This window comes from Pelophylax lessonae (assembly GCF_965119305.1).
Source record: "Pelophylax lessonae genome assembly, chromosome: 8".
In the NCBI taxonomy this organism is placed as follows: Eukaryota; Metazoa; Chordata; class Amphibia; order Anura; family Ranidae; genus Pelophylax; species Pelophylax lessonae.
The window spans coordinates 16,155,711-16,174,652 of record NC_138775.1 but is presented as its reverse complement, the minus strand read 5'-3'; the positions used below and the strand labels follow the sequence as shown (position 1 = coordinate 16,174,652).

Here is an 18,942-nt window from a genome sequence, read left to right as displayed (position 1 = left end):
TTTGGTCTGCGCAGCAACACAAGAGTCCATCGTTGGCAAGGAAGCTATTCATCTCAGACTGTCTAATAAACTCTGGATTTTGCATGCACTGTGGCATTTAGATGCTTCTCTAATCCGCAATAATAATAATATATTTTACTTGTGGTGTCACGGGGTAATCTGTGTGGAGTTTTGAGCAGTGATGGATGTTTGCGGTAGTGTCTGCGTGCAATGAGAATGTTTGGACGTATGGCACACATGTGTTGCTCAATGTTAGCATGTGTTGGGTTTCTGCATACTGCAGATGTTACCCGATGATTGATGTACAGCATGCACATGAGCTCAAAGCGTGTAGGTATTGGTGAAAATAATAAGCAGCAGAACATCTGCTAAAGATGCAGCAAACCTGAATAAGGGAGTTCAGGTATGAGAAAGATACCGATAACGTGTGTCAAGCGTGTCTGAAAGGTTTACACAGAAACCGCCTTCATGTAACATCTCTGAGCCACGTTTTTCTCCAAGACAGATTTATATTTTCATTTCAAGTGATTGTAAGTGTTCGCTGTTTATTTTATTAAAATAACGATGGTTTTGCACAGAGCAGCCCCGATCCTTCTCTTCTTGGATCCCCCGCCAGCATTCCTTGCTTCACCCTCCAGCCGAGTAGCCCCATAGCAAGCCACTTTCCATGGGGGGCACTCATGCATGTTCGCTCCCAAGTTCTGCTCTGTGTGTCCAGGATGTTAGACTTTCAGTACGAAATAGAAATACATTTTTATTATTACAGGTCACAAATTTTGAACTAGTTACTGATTCAGTCAAAACCCCTTCAGTTTGAAGCACACATTGCGTCCATTGTTGAAATGGTTTTATTTACATGTACTTTGAGATGAGAAGCTATGTCATCTGCCCCCAAAAGGTAATTGTGTTTGACAAACTTTGAATATAATGCTCGGGAAAGGCAGGCAACTAAATTGCTTATCCCAGGTGGAACGGCCTTTAGGGGGGGGGAGGTTTACATACAACGGAGCTCAAAGGATAAAAAGACATTCTTCCCCTGGTCATGAAACGAGAGAAGCCAGAGGGATCATAAAACTTTATGTTCTGGCCATGAGACGTTTTATCACACAATGGCCAAAACTCAAATTCAGGATAACACCTGTGTTCACCCATCCACCAGCAGATAAACTATTGTCTCAACCATGAGAAGACAAACAAACGGAAATCAGCCTGGACAAAGACTAGAATTTGTAATTCATTCACCTACACACACACGGGGGTAAAGATTGTGTCATACAGACAATTGTCCATTGAAAACTAAATGGTATCAAAGAGACAGACTGATGAGAACTGCATCCTCAAATGAATTTCATATAATCATAAGCTTATACAACATCCTTGTCTCCCATCATATACAAAAGGGGGTTGGGGAACTTATGATGTTATGACAATCTTCTATTGAGAAGTACATTATATCTATTATATAGTAGTGTCAAAATGGTCCGAATTTCTCCCATATTTTATAATCCAGTCCCAAATCATGAATGTATTGTTGTTAACATAATAATCCCTTAATGGATAATATTCTGATTGGAAATAACCCATGTGTGGAAAAGTTTACATATACAAGTTGTTGTGTAGCAATACACACATATATATATAACTGTCTAGGTATCTATATCATTCTTACTGCTACTAAATGTAAAGTATATGGGTAAATCAGTCATTTCCAATCAATATATACATATATTGTATTAGTAATATTCTTAATTCAATGGTATTACCAGGTCCAATCTTTACTTCGATACATGGTGGATATTAGATGGACATGTATAGAGGATGAGAGTATGGATAAATTATTATGTTGTTAGTTATGATAGTCTTAAATGGAGAAATTATACAGTTTTAATATCCCATATCTTGGTTAACCAGTAGAGGTGTCGCCTAATGACCTCGTCAGTTAATGGTTAAGTAATCCCAACCAATGGGGATAATGTTCCTCCCACTGGGTTTGGCTTATGGTAATTTTTACTGCCCTTTTGTTCAACACAATATAAAAAGGAACCCCAGATGTAATAGGATACACATCACGACACGTCACACATTACATTACAGATACAACACACACGCTACTACAGCTATGCATAGACTCATCTATACAGACTCCATCTTGCTCCACCATGTACCTGAAACTTGGAGGGACGCCAAACGAAACTCCTCCCTAATTGGCCACCATTGGAAATGCAGCCATCTTAAGGACTCTGGTAACGACCATTTTAACCACTTTGCCACTGAGTACCATAGTACTACTGCGGCAAAGTGGCTCGTTATCGTCTGACGACGTAGACCTACGTCGTCAGACACTCCCCCTTGTGGGCGGCGCTGCGCGCCACCGGAGGCTCGCTCCCGCTGTATTCAGTCACAGCGGGAGTCGAGCCAGGGGAGGAGCAGTGGCGATCGCCGCTGCTCTGCCCCGGTCGGGGATCTAGTGTGGAGATCCGCCCGCCTGTGTAAACACAAGCGGGCGGATCTCCCGAGTGACAGATCGGAGTGTTCAGCTATGCTGAACACTCCGATCTGTCCCTGGCTCACACAGTCACCTCCCCCCCCACACGTTAGTAAGCATCAGGCATACATTAACCCCTCCCTCTCCAATAAAATTAACCCCTTCCCTGCCAGTGTCATTTTTACAGTAACAGTGCATATATATAGAACTGATTACTGCAGTAATGTCACTGGTACCCCCAAAAGTGTCAAAAATGTCAGTCAAGGGTCCGATCTGTCCGCCGCAATGTCGCAGTCCCGCAAAAAAAAAAATCGCAGATCGACGCCATTACGCGTTAAAAAAAAACCACCAAAAATGACAGAAATCTTTCCCTTTGTTAGTAAACGCAATAACTTTTGCGCAAACCAATCAAAATACGCTTATTGTGAATTTTTTTACCAAACATAGGTAGCAGAAAACAAATTGGCCAAAAATTTAAAAAAATTTAGATTTTTACATTTTTTGGGGGGAATTTCATATAAAAAAAATGAGAAAAATATTGTTTTTTTTCAAAATTTACGCTCTTTTTTTGTTTATAGCGCAAAAAGTAAAAATTGCACTAGTGATCAAATACCACCAAAAGAAAGCTCTGTTTGTGGGAAAAAAGACGTAAATTTCGTTTGGGTATGGTGTCGCACGACCGCGCAATTGTCAGTTAAAGTCGCACAGCGCCGAATCGCAAAAAGTGGCCCAGACGTAAGACAGCAAAATGCTCTAGTGGTAAAGTGGTTAAGCTAGCCACCATTTAAATATGGTAAATATTCCTTGCTAATTATTTATTATTCTATATTGTTTATGTACTTCCTTAAATGTTTTACATTGCATATTTAACAGTAACGAGAGTACAATCCCAGCCGTATAAACCATATGTATATTTTTCTCTAAAGAGATGATTTTTGTTTTTATAACATTTTTATTAATATCAGATTTAGCGCATATTGGCGTATTAGTCTCATGTTTTGCATAGTGTATTCTCGCTTCATCTGCAGTGGAGTGACTATCAGACTGCATTGCGCAGACAATTGTGGTCTGATTATATAGAACATTCATTTATGGTTTATACTACATCTGGGAAAAACGTAATCTTGCTTTATTTTACTTTCATCGTCTAGCTAGATATGACATTGTATTTATCGTTTTAAGTTTGTATTTTATGTAAGGTTATCTCTTTGTGTCACTCAAGTCTGATCATTTATGGTGAAAACATGTCTTGCGAATAAATATTCTTATATATTCCCTACTGTAGACTGTTTCACTAAGATTGGTATATGCTTTTAAAAAGAAATTAATCAATCAAAAAGAACTCAGTAAAAATTGCTGTGGTATACTATTGAGTGTCTGAACAAAATTGATTGGGTTTTTTCTTAGTTATTAAATTATTTGCCGTAATCGGCTGGAGGCACTGCGTCATAATTCTATTGATAGTTCAGACATCGCCTTTTAGTAATAAATTAAAATAGTCAGATTTTATACCACACTGCACAACAAGGAGCAGGACTCAGCCCCGCCCTACCCCCTTGTCGCAGGCTCTGATTGACAGCCAATGGCTTCTACTGCATTTGAGCCAATGAGGAGCCAGAGAGCCTCAGCTCTTGTGCACATCACTAGTTTAGGATCGGGCTCAGGTGAGTATATGGGGGGGATGCTGGTGAGGGAAGTGCGTGCAGGTGGTTTTTTGTAACTTACTGCATAGAATGCAGTAAAGTTAAAAAAAAAGTTCTGCCTTTACAACCACTTTAAAGCTAAATTCCAGGATAAGCAAGTATTGTGTAAATCCAATATATAAAAAGGAATGCCAATCCAGCTATTATCTTTTAAAGCTGTACCACACCATTTCCAATGAAAATAGTTCACACTTAATACAAAGCAGCCGCTATAAATCAACAGGGAATAGTATATCATATGTGTAAATTGCCCTGAAAACTAAAAAATCCAACTCATTAGCAGCGCTACATAAAATGGTTCATCGGAAAATAAATGTCTCCTTAAGAGTCCAGTGTTTAAAGGTCTCAACCTGCACCATCACCAAACCTCCAGTGTTGTCCCCTAGGTAGTAAACACTCACCAGAAGAACAGTTGGTACTGCGCCTTTAATATTGCAAGGAATGGTTATCCTGCGCCTTTCCCCAACACAGAAAAGAGGTTGCACTCCTCCTATATCCGTACAGTGTTCGGCAATATTCAGCAGTGTGTAACTCAAACCAATAGTTCCAAAATCATGCAAGTTGCATGGAAATGATAAGAGGGACTCATAGGGTAATATTGCTAAAATACTAAAGGTTTATTCAAGACAATTCCCCACCCCCTCATCAAATGCGCTTACATGTAAATAAAGGAAATAAGCATTCAAAGGCAAGCATAACCTCTACGCTTAGACGCCGCTCCACCGCTCAACCATCCGTCGCTTGGTACCTAGCTGATCAGAGGTTCCTGGTCGCGTCACACGTCCAGGCGTTCGATTGCTATGGTGACCGCGTGCTCACGTTCTGACACGTGTCGTCATAAAGTTGTGTAAATCCACTCCTCAGGTGTATTCTTGAACCTTGGTGTGCTTTATGTATTTCTTCCAGATCGGTGCAGTAATCCAGTAATTCCGATCATAAAGACCGCTCACTGCTGCTCTCTTTCCTTGTGTAGGGAGACTGGTCTTGTCTCTGCCCACTTATGTTGTTTTCTGCAAGCAGCCTAAAGTGGGTAGAGCCTGCTGGGTTCCTCCTACTGTTTTGCCCACAGTACAGTATATTTACAACACGGTGATGATGTCACAGTTACTTTTTTTTATATGGTAACATCTTTGATAGCAAAGCCCTTTGTGAACACAAATTGGATTTAAGGTTAAATATATTTTTATTGCGTTTCATCATAAAATGATAAAGCAAAAAGAGTAAATCAATTTGTATTGGTATACAGAAAAGAAGAAAAGGGGAGGGAATAAATAATAGAGATTTCTAGCAAAATCCAAACATCTGCATTGGTAGTGGAACATTAGTGGCCCTAAACAAAGGGCTCAATATTAAATCTATATTAAGAGACAATAGAAATAAAGAGTGAGATAATAGAGGAAAGAAAGAAAGAAAAGGTATATAAGGGTAACCTCATGAATATAAATCTAAAGTTAAGTTAGTTCACATTGTAAAGTACTGCGCAAACTGTCGGCGCTATATAAATCCTGTATAATAATAATAGTACGGTGTAAATTACGGGTATTATCTGTATCTAGATTGCTGGTCTAAGGCAAAAAGGGCAGTAAGGTGTCCTGTGGAGGAGCAACAGTGATGAACGTGGAGAACATATTTGATCAGTTTACAAAGTGCCTATGAAACTTATCTGTATTAGAATAATGTATCCATATGTAACATAACTTCATGTACTTTTCCCAGGTCTTGTTTTCTCTGGCTTGTTTCCCTTCCATTAGCATATAATCATTCATAAGGTCAACCCACATAGCGAGGCGGGAGAGACAAAAAATTTCCAAAATCGGGGGTTGAGCTGTCTGGCCCTTAAAAATGGAGAAGACTGGACTTTTGCGACTTAATGGACCCTGGGAGAAAATACAGAAGTGCTATCTTATGTGAGGGAGAGAGTGATTCATCGTATACCTCATTATATATGTGGAAGATCTGCTTCCAAAAAGGTCGGAAGCGGTCACACTCCCACCATCTATGAATGTAAGTGCCTCTCGCCCTGTGGCAGCGTCCACATTAATCCGATGAGTAAGAAATATCTGATTTATTGCAACTGGGTCTTGGTACCATCTAGATAATCCCTTAAAAATGTTCTCCTGGTTATAAGAGGATACCGAGGATTTATGTGTAAACATGAACGCTGTTTGCCATTCCTAAGGGGATATCTCCATCTCCAAGTTCCCTTTCCCACACCTTAGTATATATAGGCAATGAGCCATGAGTGTGAGACATGATCTCTTTCTAGATTGTGGATAACAATCAAATAAACCGTTGGTGCAAAACACCTGTCCCCTGCGCTCTGAGTGGTGCAATCCTCTATCCAGCTTGGCTACAAACTTGCAGATGTCGAAAACTATAGGCACGGCAACTCTGGAATGCTTCAGCCTTGCAGCCCCTTCACAAGACCAGGGAGGTCTGAAAACTCTAAAACGACAAACTCAAGGGCGCGACGGCCTAGTGCATTATCCTTTGAGCAGGTTTATTAAAAGAAATAGATTAAAAATACTCACGAACGAGTTCTTGATAAAAACACCTCAAACAAAGTATAAAATCCTCAGCAGCGTGGTCAGGATCCGATTGTCCCCCGAGGCTGTATAGGCTTACTCGTTTCGAGGCGGCACCTCTTCCTCAGAGCCTAGAGAGCATGTCTAAGCCCAGGCTCTAAAAGATCAATTATCAAGAACTCATTTGTGAGTATTTTTAATCTATTTCTTTTAATAAACCTGCTCAAAGGATAATGCACAAAGCCGGTGCGCCCTTGTGTTTGTCTGTTTTAGATTGTGGATAACGTATGGCGAGGAACCCTCGGAAGTATACAGTGTCTCTCAAACGCAGTCAAGGACCTATGTGTTTGTCCTGAAGCATGTTAAATGGTACAGTATTTTGTCAAACTCATATTGGTGAGCCAGTCAATGGGAACTAATTGTGAGGACATATGCGACTGAAAGAGGCCAGAGGTAGGGTGCACGAGTTTACGCCAAGAAGTTCTGTCATATGAGGCATAGATCGGAGTATGTTTACGATCTGGTAACACTGGGTTATCAAAAAAAAAAGGGATTAAGGGGCTGGGCTCCATGGACAGAGAAAAAGAGTCTCGGCCTCGGTACCATACCCGTAGAGCCGCGTGGGTTAACTGCGATAGCGAGGACATAGATCTGTAGGAGGCGGCATGTCCCCATAAGAGGGTTGGTACATCCACTGGGGACATATCCTCTTCTATAGCTATGGTGGCCTTCGTAAAAGGTCGCGGAAACCATTCAAGGACTCGGGAGAAAAGAGCCAAAGTGTGGTACTTTTCTAAATCAGGTAGTCCCGTGCCCCCGGAGGATTTGTGAGTGCACAGGAGTTTATGTTTTAGCCGAGACATGTGGTGTTGCCACAAAAACGGGATCGCCAGGGAGCATAACAGGCGCAGAAACGCAGCCGGGACGGCAATAAGTATTGCCTGCAATAGGTACAGCAATTCGGGTAGAATGTCTATCTTTAAGGAATTTATACGGAATGGGGGATCTTCAAATAATGCCAGGATTCTAGTGATGTTCTTAGCTTTGTTAATAAGGGGCTATAATTGAGGGAGTAAAGGTTGTGTAAATGGTGTTGGATTTCAGTGCCTAAATATTTAACTGAGTGTGTTTGCCAATTAAATGGGAAGTTGCTTTGAAGGGTGTCCAGGACGTGTTTAGGAAGGGAAATGTTCAGGGCTTCAGTTTTGGTGATATTTAGTTTGAAGTTGCTAAAGGTGCCGAATCTGTCAAGTTCCTGCGAAAAGGATGGGATGCTAATGTGAGGTTGCGTGACATAGAGCAACAAATCGTCAGAGTAAAGGGATAATTTGTGGTGAGCAGAAGTTGTGGTGATTCTACGTATGGCGGGATTTTGTCTAATGGCTTGTGCTAGATGTTCAATCGCTATTGCAAATAACAAGGGGGAGAGGGAGCAGCCCTTCCTTGTGCCGTTAGCTATGAAGAAGGCTCCCAATTTCGTCACATTGCCGAGGACCACAGCTGAAGAGGAGGAATACAATGAAATTATTTTGGTGAGCAATTTTAGGCCTAAGCCGATCTGTTGCAATGACAACAGGAGAAACGACCAATCGACTCTATCAAATGCTTCTCAGCGTCACAAGCCAGAAGGCAAGTGGGGATATGATGTTGGTGTGCATAGGATATAAGGTGTAGGGGCTTAGTCGTATTGTCTCTTGCTTCTTGGCCAGGGATGAAACCGACCTGGTCCCCATGGATTATGGCAGGTAGCGCAGGAGCTATGCGGTTCGCAAATATCTTCGATAATAATTTAAGGTCAATGTTTAACAGAGATGGGTCTATAACTTCTGTAGTTAGAAGGGTCTTTCCATGGTTTGGATATCACTGCAATTTGTGCTTGAAGCATTGAAGGAGAGATAGGGTGGGAGTAGTCTATGGCTTCGAAGGCTTTCGCCACAATTGGGGCTAGTAAGGGTGCAAATGTTTTATAAAAGTGGGGGTGAAACCATCAGGCCCAGGGCCCTATGGATGCGATCCAGCTCAACAGTCCTTTGGCAATTGCAAGAGCTGGTTAAAGATAGACGTGGTCGCAGCAGCCAGATTTTGAGGCTCCACAGTTTCAGGGAGGCCACGTATGCGGATGTTGTTGCAGAGACTTCTGTTTTCTTGATCATCCAGGTTGTAATATAAATGCTGTATTTGTATATCGTGGTCTTGTGTAATTGCATCATGATCATTAAGTTTGCAATAGACTCTTCCAGTACTTGCTCTACCTCCTCAACTCTGTGGCCCAAGTCTTTACAGAGGTCTAAAAGCTCCTGCCTATATGTACGTTCTAGCCTGGTAACATAGGCCTTAATGTAATGGTGTGTAGCTAAGGCCTTGATGTAAGATTTCATGTCCCAGCCTCCCCGGTAGCCTTGTTATCTCGGTGAGGGGCTCCGGGAGCGGGTAGACCCACAGTCTGAGTCCTGTGGGGACCGGGAGCATTGTCTTGTTCTCACCAATGTCTGCCTCCTTGTGGGTGCCGGGAGCACGGCGACTCTCACTGCAGCTGCGGCGGCCCATCAGTGTCAGTGTGGCGGCATTAGTACGGTGGTAAAGCCGGAGGTTGTGATTGTCAGGGTGGGAGCTACAGAGATGTGTCCTATCACGCCATGAGCCAAGCCACACCCCCCACAAGTTGGATTTTAAAAGCCTTACAAAGAGAAATTTCACTCTGCCTAAAGTTATCCCTCCCCCCCCCCCCCCAAAAAAAAAAAAAAAGAATCCCTAACACGGATTACAGTCTCAAAAAAAAAAAAAACATTAGACAATTAGAGTCCAGCACTGTCTTGGTTGAAACAATTGTTTTCCCTTCATCCCCCTTCACCAACACCATTTTACTGGAGTTCCTCGTGCAGACACGTCGTAGGAACTCTGCATACATACAACATCTCTCAAACGGCTACATGGATACTACGTCACACATTTAGGTTTGCGAGATCATGTGCATGCACAGACACGCCGTGGGAGTCCGTACCAGAGTACTGGCAGAGACCCCTGGTGTGCCTGTTCACGTGGGTGGACCGTGATGTCATCCTGACCTGGGCCAGGAATTAGGGATAAAAACAATAAAAGGAAAATAGAGAGTTTTTTACTTTTTAAATACATTTTTTAACTAATGTGTAAGTGGGAGGGAGAAGAAGGTAGGAGAGGGGAACTTATAAAAATAAATTTCACTTTAAAAATAGATTTTGATGAAAGCTTTTGAACATGTAAATTAGTTCTAAAGTAGATGTAAACCTAAACTGGATGACTGAGTTTGATAATGCTCTGTGTTTCCGAAACAGCAGCCATACTGCTGTGAACTTTGAGATGAGTTGCTCCACAGTGCCTGCACCTTTCAATAAGGGCTTGTTTTGAAGCTCACCTATTGGTTAAAGTGGTTCTAAAGACTGAATGTTTTTTACTTTCATGCATGAATAAAGGGGCATACTGAAGGTTTTTTTCCCTTCAATGCTTCATGAAAGTAAAAAACCTTCAGAATGCAGCAAACCCCCACACACACACACTTACCTGAGCCCAATCAGCACTGTCTAGAGTCAGGGGTCCTGCAGCCTCATAGGACAGTAAGAGGAGAATGAAAACCCCTACTACAAGATTTAGCCAGACACTAACAGAAGTAACAAGACTGCTGATGAGTAAGGGTATTTAGCAGTTTATATTTTCTAAAATTATTGAATTTCCATGTTCTGTGTACTGTGGGAAACAAGATATAGTGAATTCAGGCTCCTGGGTTTAGTAACACTTTAAGCTCACTACATACTGGATGTGTCAGATGTTTGTGAATTGGTGCTTACTGTGGGTCTCAGATGGTGGGGAGACAGGAAGCCTCTTCTCTCACCTCGTCCTCTATGACAGAACGGAAGAATTGTTCTTTTTAGAGAAGGATCATCAAATTAACAGTAATGGAAAAGGATGTATATTAAAATGACAAATCCGTCAAACATCACATATCCGAAAATGAGTTTTGAATAACGTCCAGCTGACGCGGAGATGATGTGCTTGTCCTCAGCAGACCATCTGCATCCCAAATGCCAGTTGTTGACAAAACCGTGAACTACAAAATAGCCAATTTTGTGTTTCCTCTGGAAGCAGGAAAAGCTGCCAGAGGACAGAGGAGTGAGTATTGATCTTTTTGCCACTGAAATCTAACTGCAGCAGGCATCTGCTTTCATTCAATGCACACACTTTTCCCCGCATGGGTAACCTGCAGCTTTCTCACATTCAGTAAGCATTTTCCTATTTGTCTTTACACGACTGGTGTGCCCTCTTAGCCCTGTCCACTTTTGGAATCATCTGAAACTGCTTGATAGTCATGGACACAGCAACTCATTACAGTCTAAAGCAAGAAGCGCATAATAGGGTTTATGAGCTTCTTGGGAATCTCCTTCCAAAACCATGGGCATTAATATGGCGCGGGTCCAACTTTACGGCTTGAAGAGCCTGCACTATTCTGGGAAGGATTTCCATGAGATTCTGGAGTGTGTATGGGGGTATATATGTACATTCAAAGAGGACTCGTGAGGTCAGGTACTGATGTTGGATGAGAAGATCTGGCTCAAAAAATTCCAATTCATCCCAAAGGTGATTTGTAGAGTTAAGGTCAAGGCTTTGTGAGGGCCATTCAAGTTCCTTCATACCAGACTAGTCATACAAAGTATTTATGGCTTTGGCTGGCTTTGTGAGGACCACCTAAGTTCGTGCACACAAATCTGGTCAAACCATGTCTTTATGGAGCTGGCTTTGTGAGGGTCACCCATGTTCCCCTACACCAAACTGGTCAAACCATGTCTTTATAAAGGTGGGTTTGTGGGGGTAACCCATGTTCCTCTACACCAAACTGGTCAAACCATGTCTTTATGGAGCTGGCTTTGTACACAGGGGCAGAGTCATGCTGGAACAGAGAGGGTTCTTGTAAAAAAAATCTGTTTCTACAATGTTGGAAGCACACAATTTTATGAAATGTCTTTGTATGCTGAAGTTTCAACAGTCCCCATTACAGTAAAAAACAGAACCCATTCATTTAAAGGGGTGTCCATAAAGTTTTCACCACTTTGTAGGTATGATGGTCAGGTGTCCACAAGTGTTTGGCCATGTAGTGTATACAGTAAACCCCCCCTCCATCGCGGTTCAGTTTTTGCGGTCCCGGTATATTGCGTTTTTTTCTGTAATGTTATTTTACTATATAAATCATTGAAAATTAAATATTTTTGTGTTTTCCATAAGAGGAAAAACAGGCGCCACACTAAGTGCAGTATATCTGGATAAAAGTTTAATAGACCAAATAGAAAGGTACTCACAAACTATGATATAAAAACAGCATATCAGTAGTAAAGGAAATGGTAATCCCAGTGTCCAAATTCAGGATGGCACAAGCGGTCTCAAAGCATCGGGCTGTAACGAGTGGAGGATCGATACTTCCCGTCTACTACTGGGGACACAGGGGACACAGCGCTGGCCGCTCTGACGTCACTTCCGGGATACGTACTGGCGCCGGCGCCAGTACGTATCCCGGAAGTGACGTCAGAGCGGCCAGCGCTGTGTCCCCAGTAGACGGGAAGTATCGATCCTCCACTCGTTACAGCCCGATGCTTTGAGACCGCTTGTGCCATCCTGAATTTGGACACTGGGATTACCATTTCCTTTACTACTGATATGCTGTTTTTATATCATCGTTTGTGAGTACCTTTCTATTTGGTCTATTAAACGTTTATCCAGATATACTGCACTTAGTGTGGCGCCTGTTTTTCCTCTTACAGCTCGCCACAAGTCCCTTCTACTTGCTTACAGAGCAGCCTGCGGAGTGTAGCATATGGAGACGTATGTACATGGACTTTTTATGGACTCTTCTAATTCAATTCAATATCTTTAGGCTACTGTGCCATTTAAGTAGCATTTAAGTAGCATATGTCTGTATTGGAGCTTGTGGAAGTTTTTGGACACTCATTTCCCTAGTTGTGCGCCAGGTTTACCCCCCCTTTCTTTTCCAGTTTGTGTTTTCCATAGCTCTTGCTCTGTCTCTCTGTATCTTTTATGTGATTAAATGAGTTTCTATTGTTTTAAAAGTGTGGTTAAAGACCTTAAAATGCTTTTAAAAGTACAGTGACAGTAAAAAAAAAACATGCCTACATTGTATTTTAATAGGGTTTTTCTATTTTGCGGATTTTCACTTTTCGCTGGTGGGTCTGGAACGTAACCCCCGCGATGGAGAGGGGTTTACTGTATTTACAAAAATACAAAACACAGTACTGAGTTTTTATGAAATAAAATACATAGATAGTATTGTCCACAATAGTTGCATCTCATTCACATGTGAGCCTACAGTTCCCCTTTAAAGCCGGCCATAAATGGATCGAAATGCAGCCGGTTCAGCAGGGGCCGGCCATATTTTGATCCATGTATGTGCAGGCAGATTGTACCCAATTTGAGCCATGGATCGACTTGGGTAAAACCAGCCTGTCAATTTTTTCTTCATTCGATTACTGCCACTGGCAATAGCCAAGGCTTCTGCTAGAAATCATTGGGCTCCATGCAGACCCCCCCTTTCAAATTACTAACATTTACATTTTTCCAATTAAAAAATGTCTTTTTTTTTTTTACAATTTAACAATTATTTTTATTAGTTTTGTTACATTTTTAAATTTTTTTTTTTTTACAATGCTGTTGAGGGGGGGGGGTTGGGTTGGATGAAACAGACTAACAGACCCCTAAGATCTCACCTTTGAGACAGAGGAAGGAATTGAGGACTCAGAATCTTTAATTCTTCTCTCTGTAGCCTCAGTTGCACTGAAGATGAATGAAAAGGAGACAGAAGCTCCTGTTCATTCATAAACAGAAGCATTGTAAACATCGTTTTATTATGCTCAGTTATAAATGGACACAGGAGCGATCCATACCAATCGCTCACTGTGTCTAATTCAGAAAAAGAAGGGGCTGGTAAATTACATATTTACTGGCCCCTTCCCCCACTCTCCATCCACCTGTGCGCCCACAGCGGCCAGAGGGAGAGGGAAACCGGCGGCTCTGCAGGGGGACGTGGGGAGCCTAGGCACACAGGGAGAAATCAGGAGTGAGCAGCACAGGGAAGGGGATCGGTGCGGCCGGAGAGGAGGACAATTACAGAACAAAGCACTTTGTGTCTCTCTAAAAGCCGGCAAAAGGGAGAGGGGGGAGCAATCGTCTTTCAGCTGCTGGAGGAAGAGAGACAGTGCATTGTTCTGTAATCGTCTTTCTGTCCTGCCGCACCGATCACCCTGCTGTCAGGGTCCCCCTACAGAAGGCCCTCTAGTCAGCGACCCTGGCTATAGCCGTTAGCATTATTCATTTTATTCTTCTGCCCAGGAAGGCTCACTGTGAACACCCCCCCCCCCTCCCCCCACACCGACCACTACAATAGCGCTTTGGGAGGCATTCTCCCACCAACACTAACTTTGTTGATGGGGGAATCAGGCTATTTTCTTTTCTTTCAGAGTAATGTATGGGCAACTTAGGTCTTTTACAAAGATAGAACTGATAACCTGAGAACATATGGGGGGGGGGGGGAGAAGTATCGGGACTAAAGCTGGCCATAGATTGATTGGAATTCTTATTTATCCTGTTTGAGTGCAGTCGATCTACTGGTCAATTGCTCATGAATGGGCTTGCTGGAAAACTTTCATTCTATCTGTGTATTCTGACCGGTTGACTCTTCTGCTGTAAGAATACAAAAATACAGCAGGGAGGATTACCCCATGCACCTCAATTGTGTGAATGAGGGCATTGGGGTATTTTATTTTTTTTTTTCACTCAGCCTACTGGTTGAGCAGAAAAAGAAACTGAGCCAGTATGGCCAGCTACATTTGTATTTCTTACACATCCCCGAGTAGACTTGAGAGACAAATGAGAACCCTTTCTAAGAACCCAGACTACCACCGGAACAAAATACAAGGACGGGCAAAGACTGGCAGCGATAGGCAGAACTCTCTACAGAGAAAACATCTCCTGTTGATCCAGACTGCGCACTGATCTTCAATTTAATAAACTAAAATGAAATTACATTTTCCTCATGCTGCCCTTCTACGTAAGCCGGGTTTATTTTATGCAGCGCTTTCATAAAAGATAGCATCTTTCCCCAGCGTGAGACTTGGGATCCGAACCCGGGAGACATCATGTCAGCGATTAATTTACCTGTCAGGTTCAATTTAAACTCAAAATATTTTGTGAGAACATTGGAGATAAGAGCTGCAGAGGAGAAAATCTCTTCATTTTACACGTCCAGTACTAGACATTAAAAGGAATGTAGAAGATTGTGATCCCTTTTAAAGTAAATATGTATGTGTGTGGGAAGGGGCTAATCTAAAAGGGCATTTTAAATAAGAACAGCGCATCTTATAACTTGTGGAACATTCTGGGAACATGGGACACTCTGTAAGGCATTTACTGACAAATCTTAGGGAGGGAGGAGGATGGGAAGGTATTTAGGATAGATAGGGGGGGTGTTAACCCTAAACCCCAGGAAAACCGCTAAATACACATACACTATATTGTCAAAAGTATTGGAACGCTTACCTTTAGACACACATGAACTTTAATGGCATCCCAGTTATAGTCCGTCGGGTTCAATATTGAGTTGGCTCACCCTTTGCTGCTATAACAGCTTCAACTACAATTGCAATTACTGCAATGGATTTGTATATTTGGGCCAACTCGCCCACAGGAAAGGAGAGGAACCTGTCTAATTGATTTCAGTATATATTTGGGCCTGCTCTAAGTAAGACCAGCTCTGAGGAAGGGAGCTTGACTCCCGAAACGCGTTAGCAGTCCTAACCCAAGGACATATTCCATTCCACATGTGGTGGATTCTTAATATGTGATTTTGTTCTTCATGTCTAAGTATGTCTTTGGCATTTTAATAAAACGTTTTAAGGGTGTTCAAGGGTACTGCACTAGGTGTTTATGCGCCTCCTTTTCTCTTTCATTCACAAAACTCAGCATTTGTATGTACAATGGGGATGGAGGCACCTCCCAGGGTACTACTAACCACATTTTGTTTCTTGAATTGTGGGGGAGGCCCACTGAAAGGGTGGAAATGTTTTATTTCCTAGAGCTGGGTTTTAAAGAGGAAGTAAACCCTCCTCTGCAAGTTGTACCTATAGGTAAGCCTATGATAAGGCTTACCTATAGGTACTGTAAATATCTCCTAAACATGCACCGTTTAGGAGATATTTACCTTACATGCAGCCAGTGACGTCACTGGCGCATGCGCTCTGAAGGAACGGCCGCTCGTGCCGTTTCTTCAGAGACCCGTGCCGTGACTGTAGGCTCCCGCGCGCGTGAGCGGGAGTGACGTCACCGCGGCTTCGGCCAATCAGATGGCCGGATGCTGCGATGCCGGAAGACGGGCGACTGGACATGTCGCCCGTCATACAGCTAAGCGGACGGCACGGCGGGGGCTCGTTCTAAGGTAAGTATTTCATAATGAGCTAGTATGCGATGCATACTAGCTCATTATGTGTTTCTCTTTCAGGTCGGAAAAAAAAAATTTGTATGGGTTTACAACCTCTTTAAAGAGTATCAGCCAAAATGCATTGAGGATTATATAAGTGCTCCCATCGCTGTGTCCACAGCAAATAATATTAATACATCCAGTCTACCACTACTGCCTTATTCCTGTCAAAATTCAACGCAAGCTTTACACTTGCAGCTTCCCCTCTCTCAGCAGCAATAATCTTCCTAGAAGCTGTTAAATCACCATTGCAAAACCATCATCGCTTGGAGGCTATCAGAGCACTTCAAATTTACATCAGAGAGGATTGGAGTTTATCATGTATGTATAATGTCTTGATTCTGACATCCTGTAGCAATTCAGTAACTACAACTTGTTATTTGCAGGTTTGTTAATGGTATAATCCAGCTTCTCTGCATGTTGGTGTTAGTTTAGTCCTTACATAGACTCCTCTCTTCTTCATGCTCCCTCAATAAGTGGCCAGCCTTAATAGCAAGCATAAGGCAGAGAATCTGGTCTCTTCACACCTCAAATGACCGGTGAACATTCCACGTACTGAATGTTAAGAAGTAAAACTACATTGGATTAAACTTATGTGTGTTATTGTAGAGTTAAGCTGTCTGTGTGTGTGTCAGCAGGTGACCATGTTGGCCGGACGGACCGAGGTCAAAAGGAGGTATGTCAATGCAAAGGTGCTTGAAACAAAACAAGGATTGTTGTCATTTTACTGTATGCACATCAAAGACATGGAGGATCCTACCTGACCCTAGAGTCCGGAGACAGCGGGAAGATTGGGGAACTGGAGCGAACTACAGGCGTACTGCTCCTCCTATGGAACGATTCCTCCATATTCTCATACAACAAGTCATTGGCTGTCCCTTGTTCTTCATCCGTTCTTGTTTCCTCTTTATTTGGCTCATCATCTAAAAAACATTGCACAAGTTAAACATTAACAAAGATTTAAAACTAAACTCCAAGCAAACAGCTAAACACGCATTGAATTATATATTTAATCTGTTTTCAATACCATTTTCTTGGTTAAGGTCTTAGACTGCAGAAGGGACTGGCAATGTCACCCACCCCCCACCCTGCTGACTGGACAATGAATGAAAAGCAGGAGAATGATTAGGTCTCCTCTTTGCTCTCTTCTCCCATTAGCATGTTCGTTGTAAGTACATCGACATGCAACACCAGTATAGCTCAGTGGATTACAACCCTCTCTCTGTTACAATTTTACACTGTAGAAGGGACTGGCAATATCTGCTCTTCACTGCCAACTTGTTGGTTGGACAATAAATGAAAAACAGAAGACGGATTAGAACATCTCTCTGATTTCTTCTCCTATCAGCATGTTCCTTGTAAGTAAATGTACATGCAAAACAGTACAGCCTGGCAGATGACACCGCTTTCTCTGCTACATTTATAGACAATAGAAGGGATACAGCGGTGTCTTTTCTACACCTGCTGCCTGCTGATTGGACACTGAAGGAAAAGAAGGTTAAAGACATTAGAGACATATTAGTTCATCTCTTTTTCTCTATTGTTATGAGCATGTTTCTGGTCAGTACATTCATATGCAGCACAGTTCCCAGTCTTCTGTTATGCTATTTTGGTTTGGGATATATTATATAGAGCAGCAGTCTTCAAACTACGTCCCACCTGCCGGATGCAGCCCTTTGCTTGACTTTATCCAGCCCTTGGGACACTCTTCCCCCCCCCTGACAAACAATGGGGTATTATTCTTCCCACTGACACCAATGATGAAGCATAAATTCCTCCTCTGATGCCAAAGATGGGGCACTGTCCTCCCACTGACACCAATGCTGGGGCACTATTCCTCTCATTGCCACCTGTGATGGAGCATAAATTCTTCCTCTGACACTAAAGATAGGGCACTATTCCTCCCACTGACACCAACAATGGGGCACTATTCCTCCCACTGACACCAATGATGGGACACTATTCCTCCCACTGACACCAACAATGGGGCACTATTCCTCCCACTGACACCAATGATGGGGCACTATTCCTCCCACTGATACCAATGATGGGACACTATTCCTCCCACTGACACCAACAATGGGGCACTATTCCTCCCACTGACACCAACAATGGGGCACTATTCCTCCCACTGACACCAATGATGGGGCACTATTCCTCTTCCTCCTAACCACAGGGGTGCTATGTACTTTACACCCAATTACAACCAAGCCTGAGGCTTGGCCCATTGTTTAGAAAGTTTGGACACACCTGATATAGAGGATTGCAATAGCTCAATATGAACTCAATTTCAGGTTCTTACACTTGTTGCATTTTGTTTTTTTTTACTTGTTACTGTTTTTTTTAATTCTTTTTAAGGTAGATTGATTGGACTTTTGGAGTTTTGCCCAGTGATACTGTGTTCTTGGATAGCATTTCTAGTTCCACTGGCCTGACTTGCAGCAGTAAGTTGGGATTTGGGTTGCTCTGTGTTAAGGCATTTTCCTTTATCATATCAGCCTGATGGCTGCCACGTTCCCCAGTCTAGCTGAAAAACTGCGCTATTCTCCTTCTGTTTACACACATCATCTTCATCTCTCCTCCTCGGTGGCTGCTGCTCCCAGCCGTGCATTCATCTCACGTCTCCATTAGAGCAAGCAGCAAAGGTAATTAGTTAGAGAAATTAACCGCTGCCATCAGCCTAGATCTAAAGAGCCTCATGGAAATGTTTTTAATTGGCGA

The 18,942-nt window shown here is 42.5% G+C and overlaps 1 protein-coding gene across 1 annotated transcript in view; it reads right to left on the bottom strand.

The window, feature by feature from the left end:
- The window catches only part of RAD18 (RAD18 E3 ubiquitin protein ligase), a 506,049-nt gene that overhangs the window by 188,560 nt on the left and 298,547 nt on the right, over window positions 1-18,942 (bottom strand). Inside the window, exon 10 of the mRNA XM_082265473.1 lies at window positions 16,982-17,144. Within this exon, the coding sequence (XP_082121599.1) occupies window positions 16,982-17,144 (163 nt within the window). The remainder of the gene's footprint in view (window positions 1-16,981; window positions 17,145-18,942) is intronic.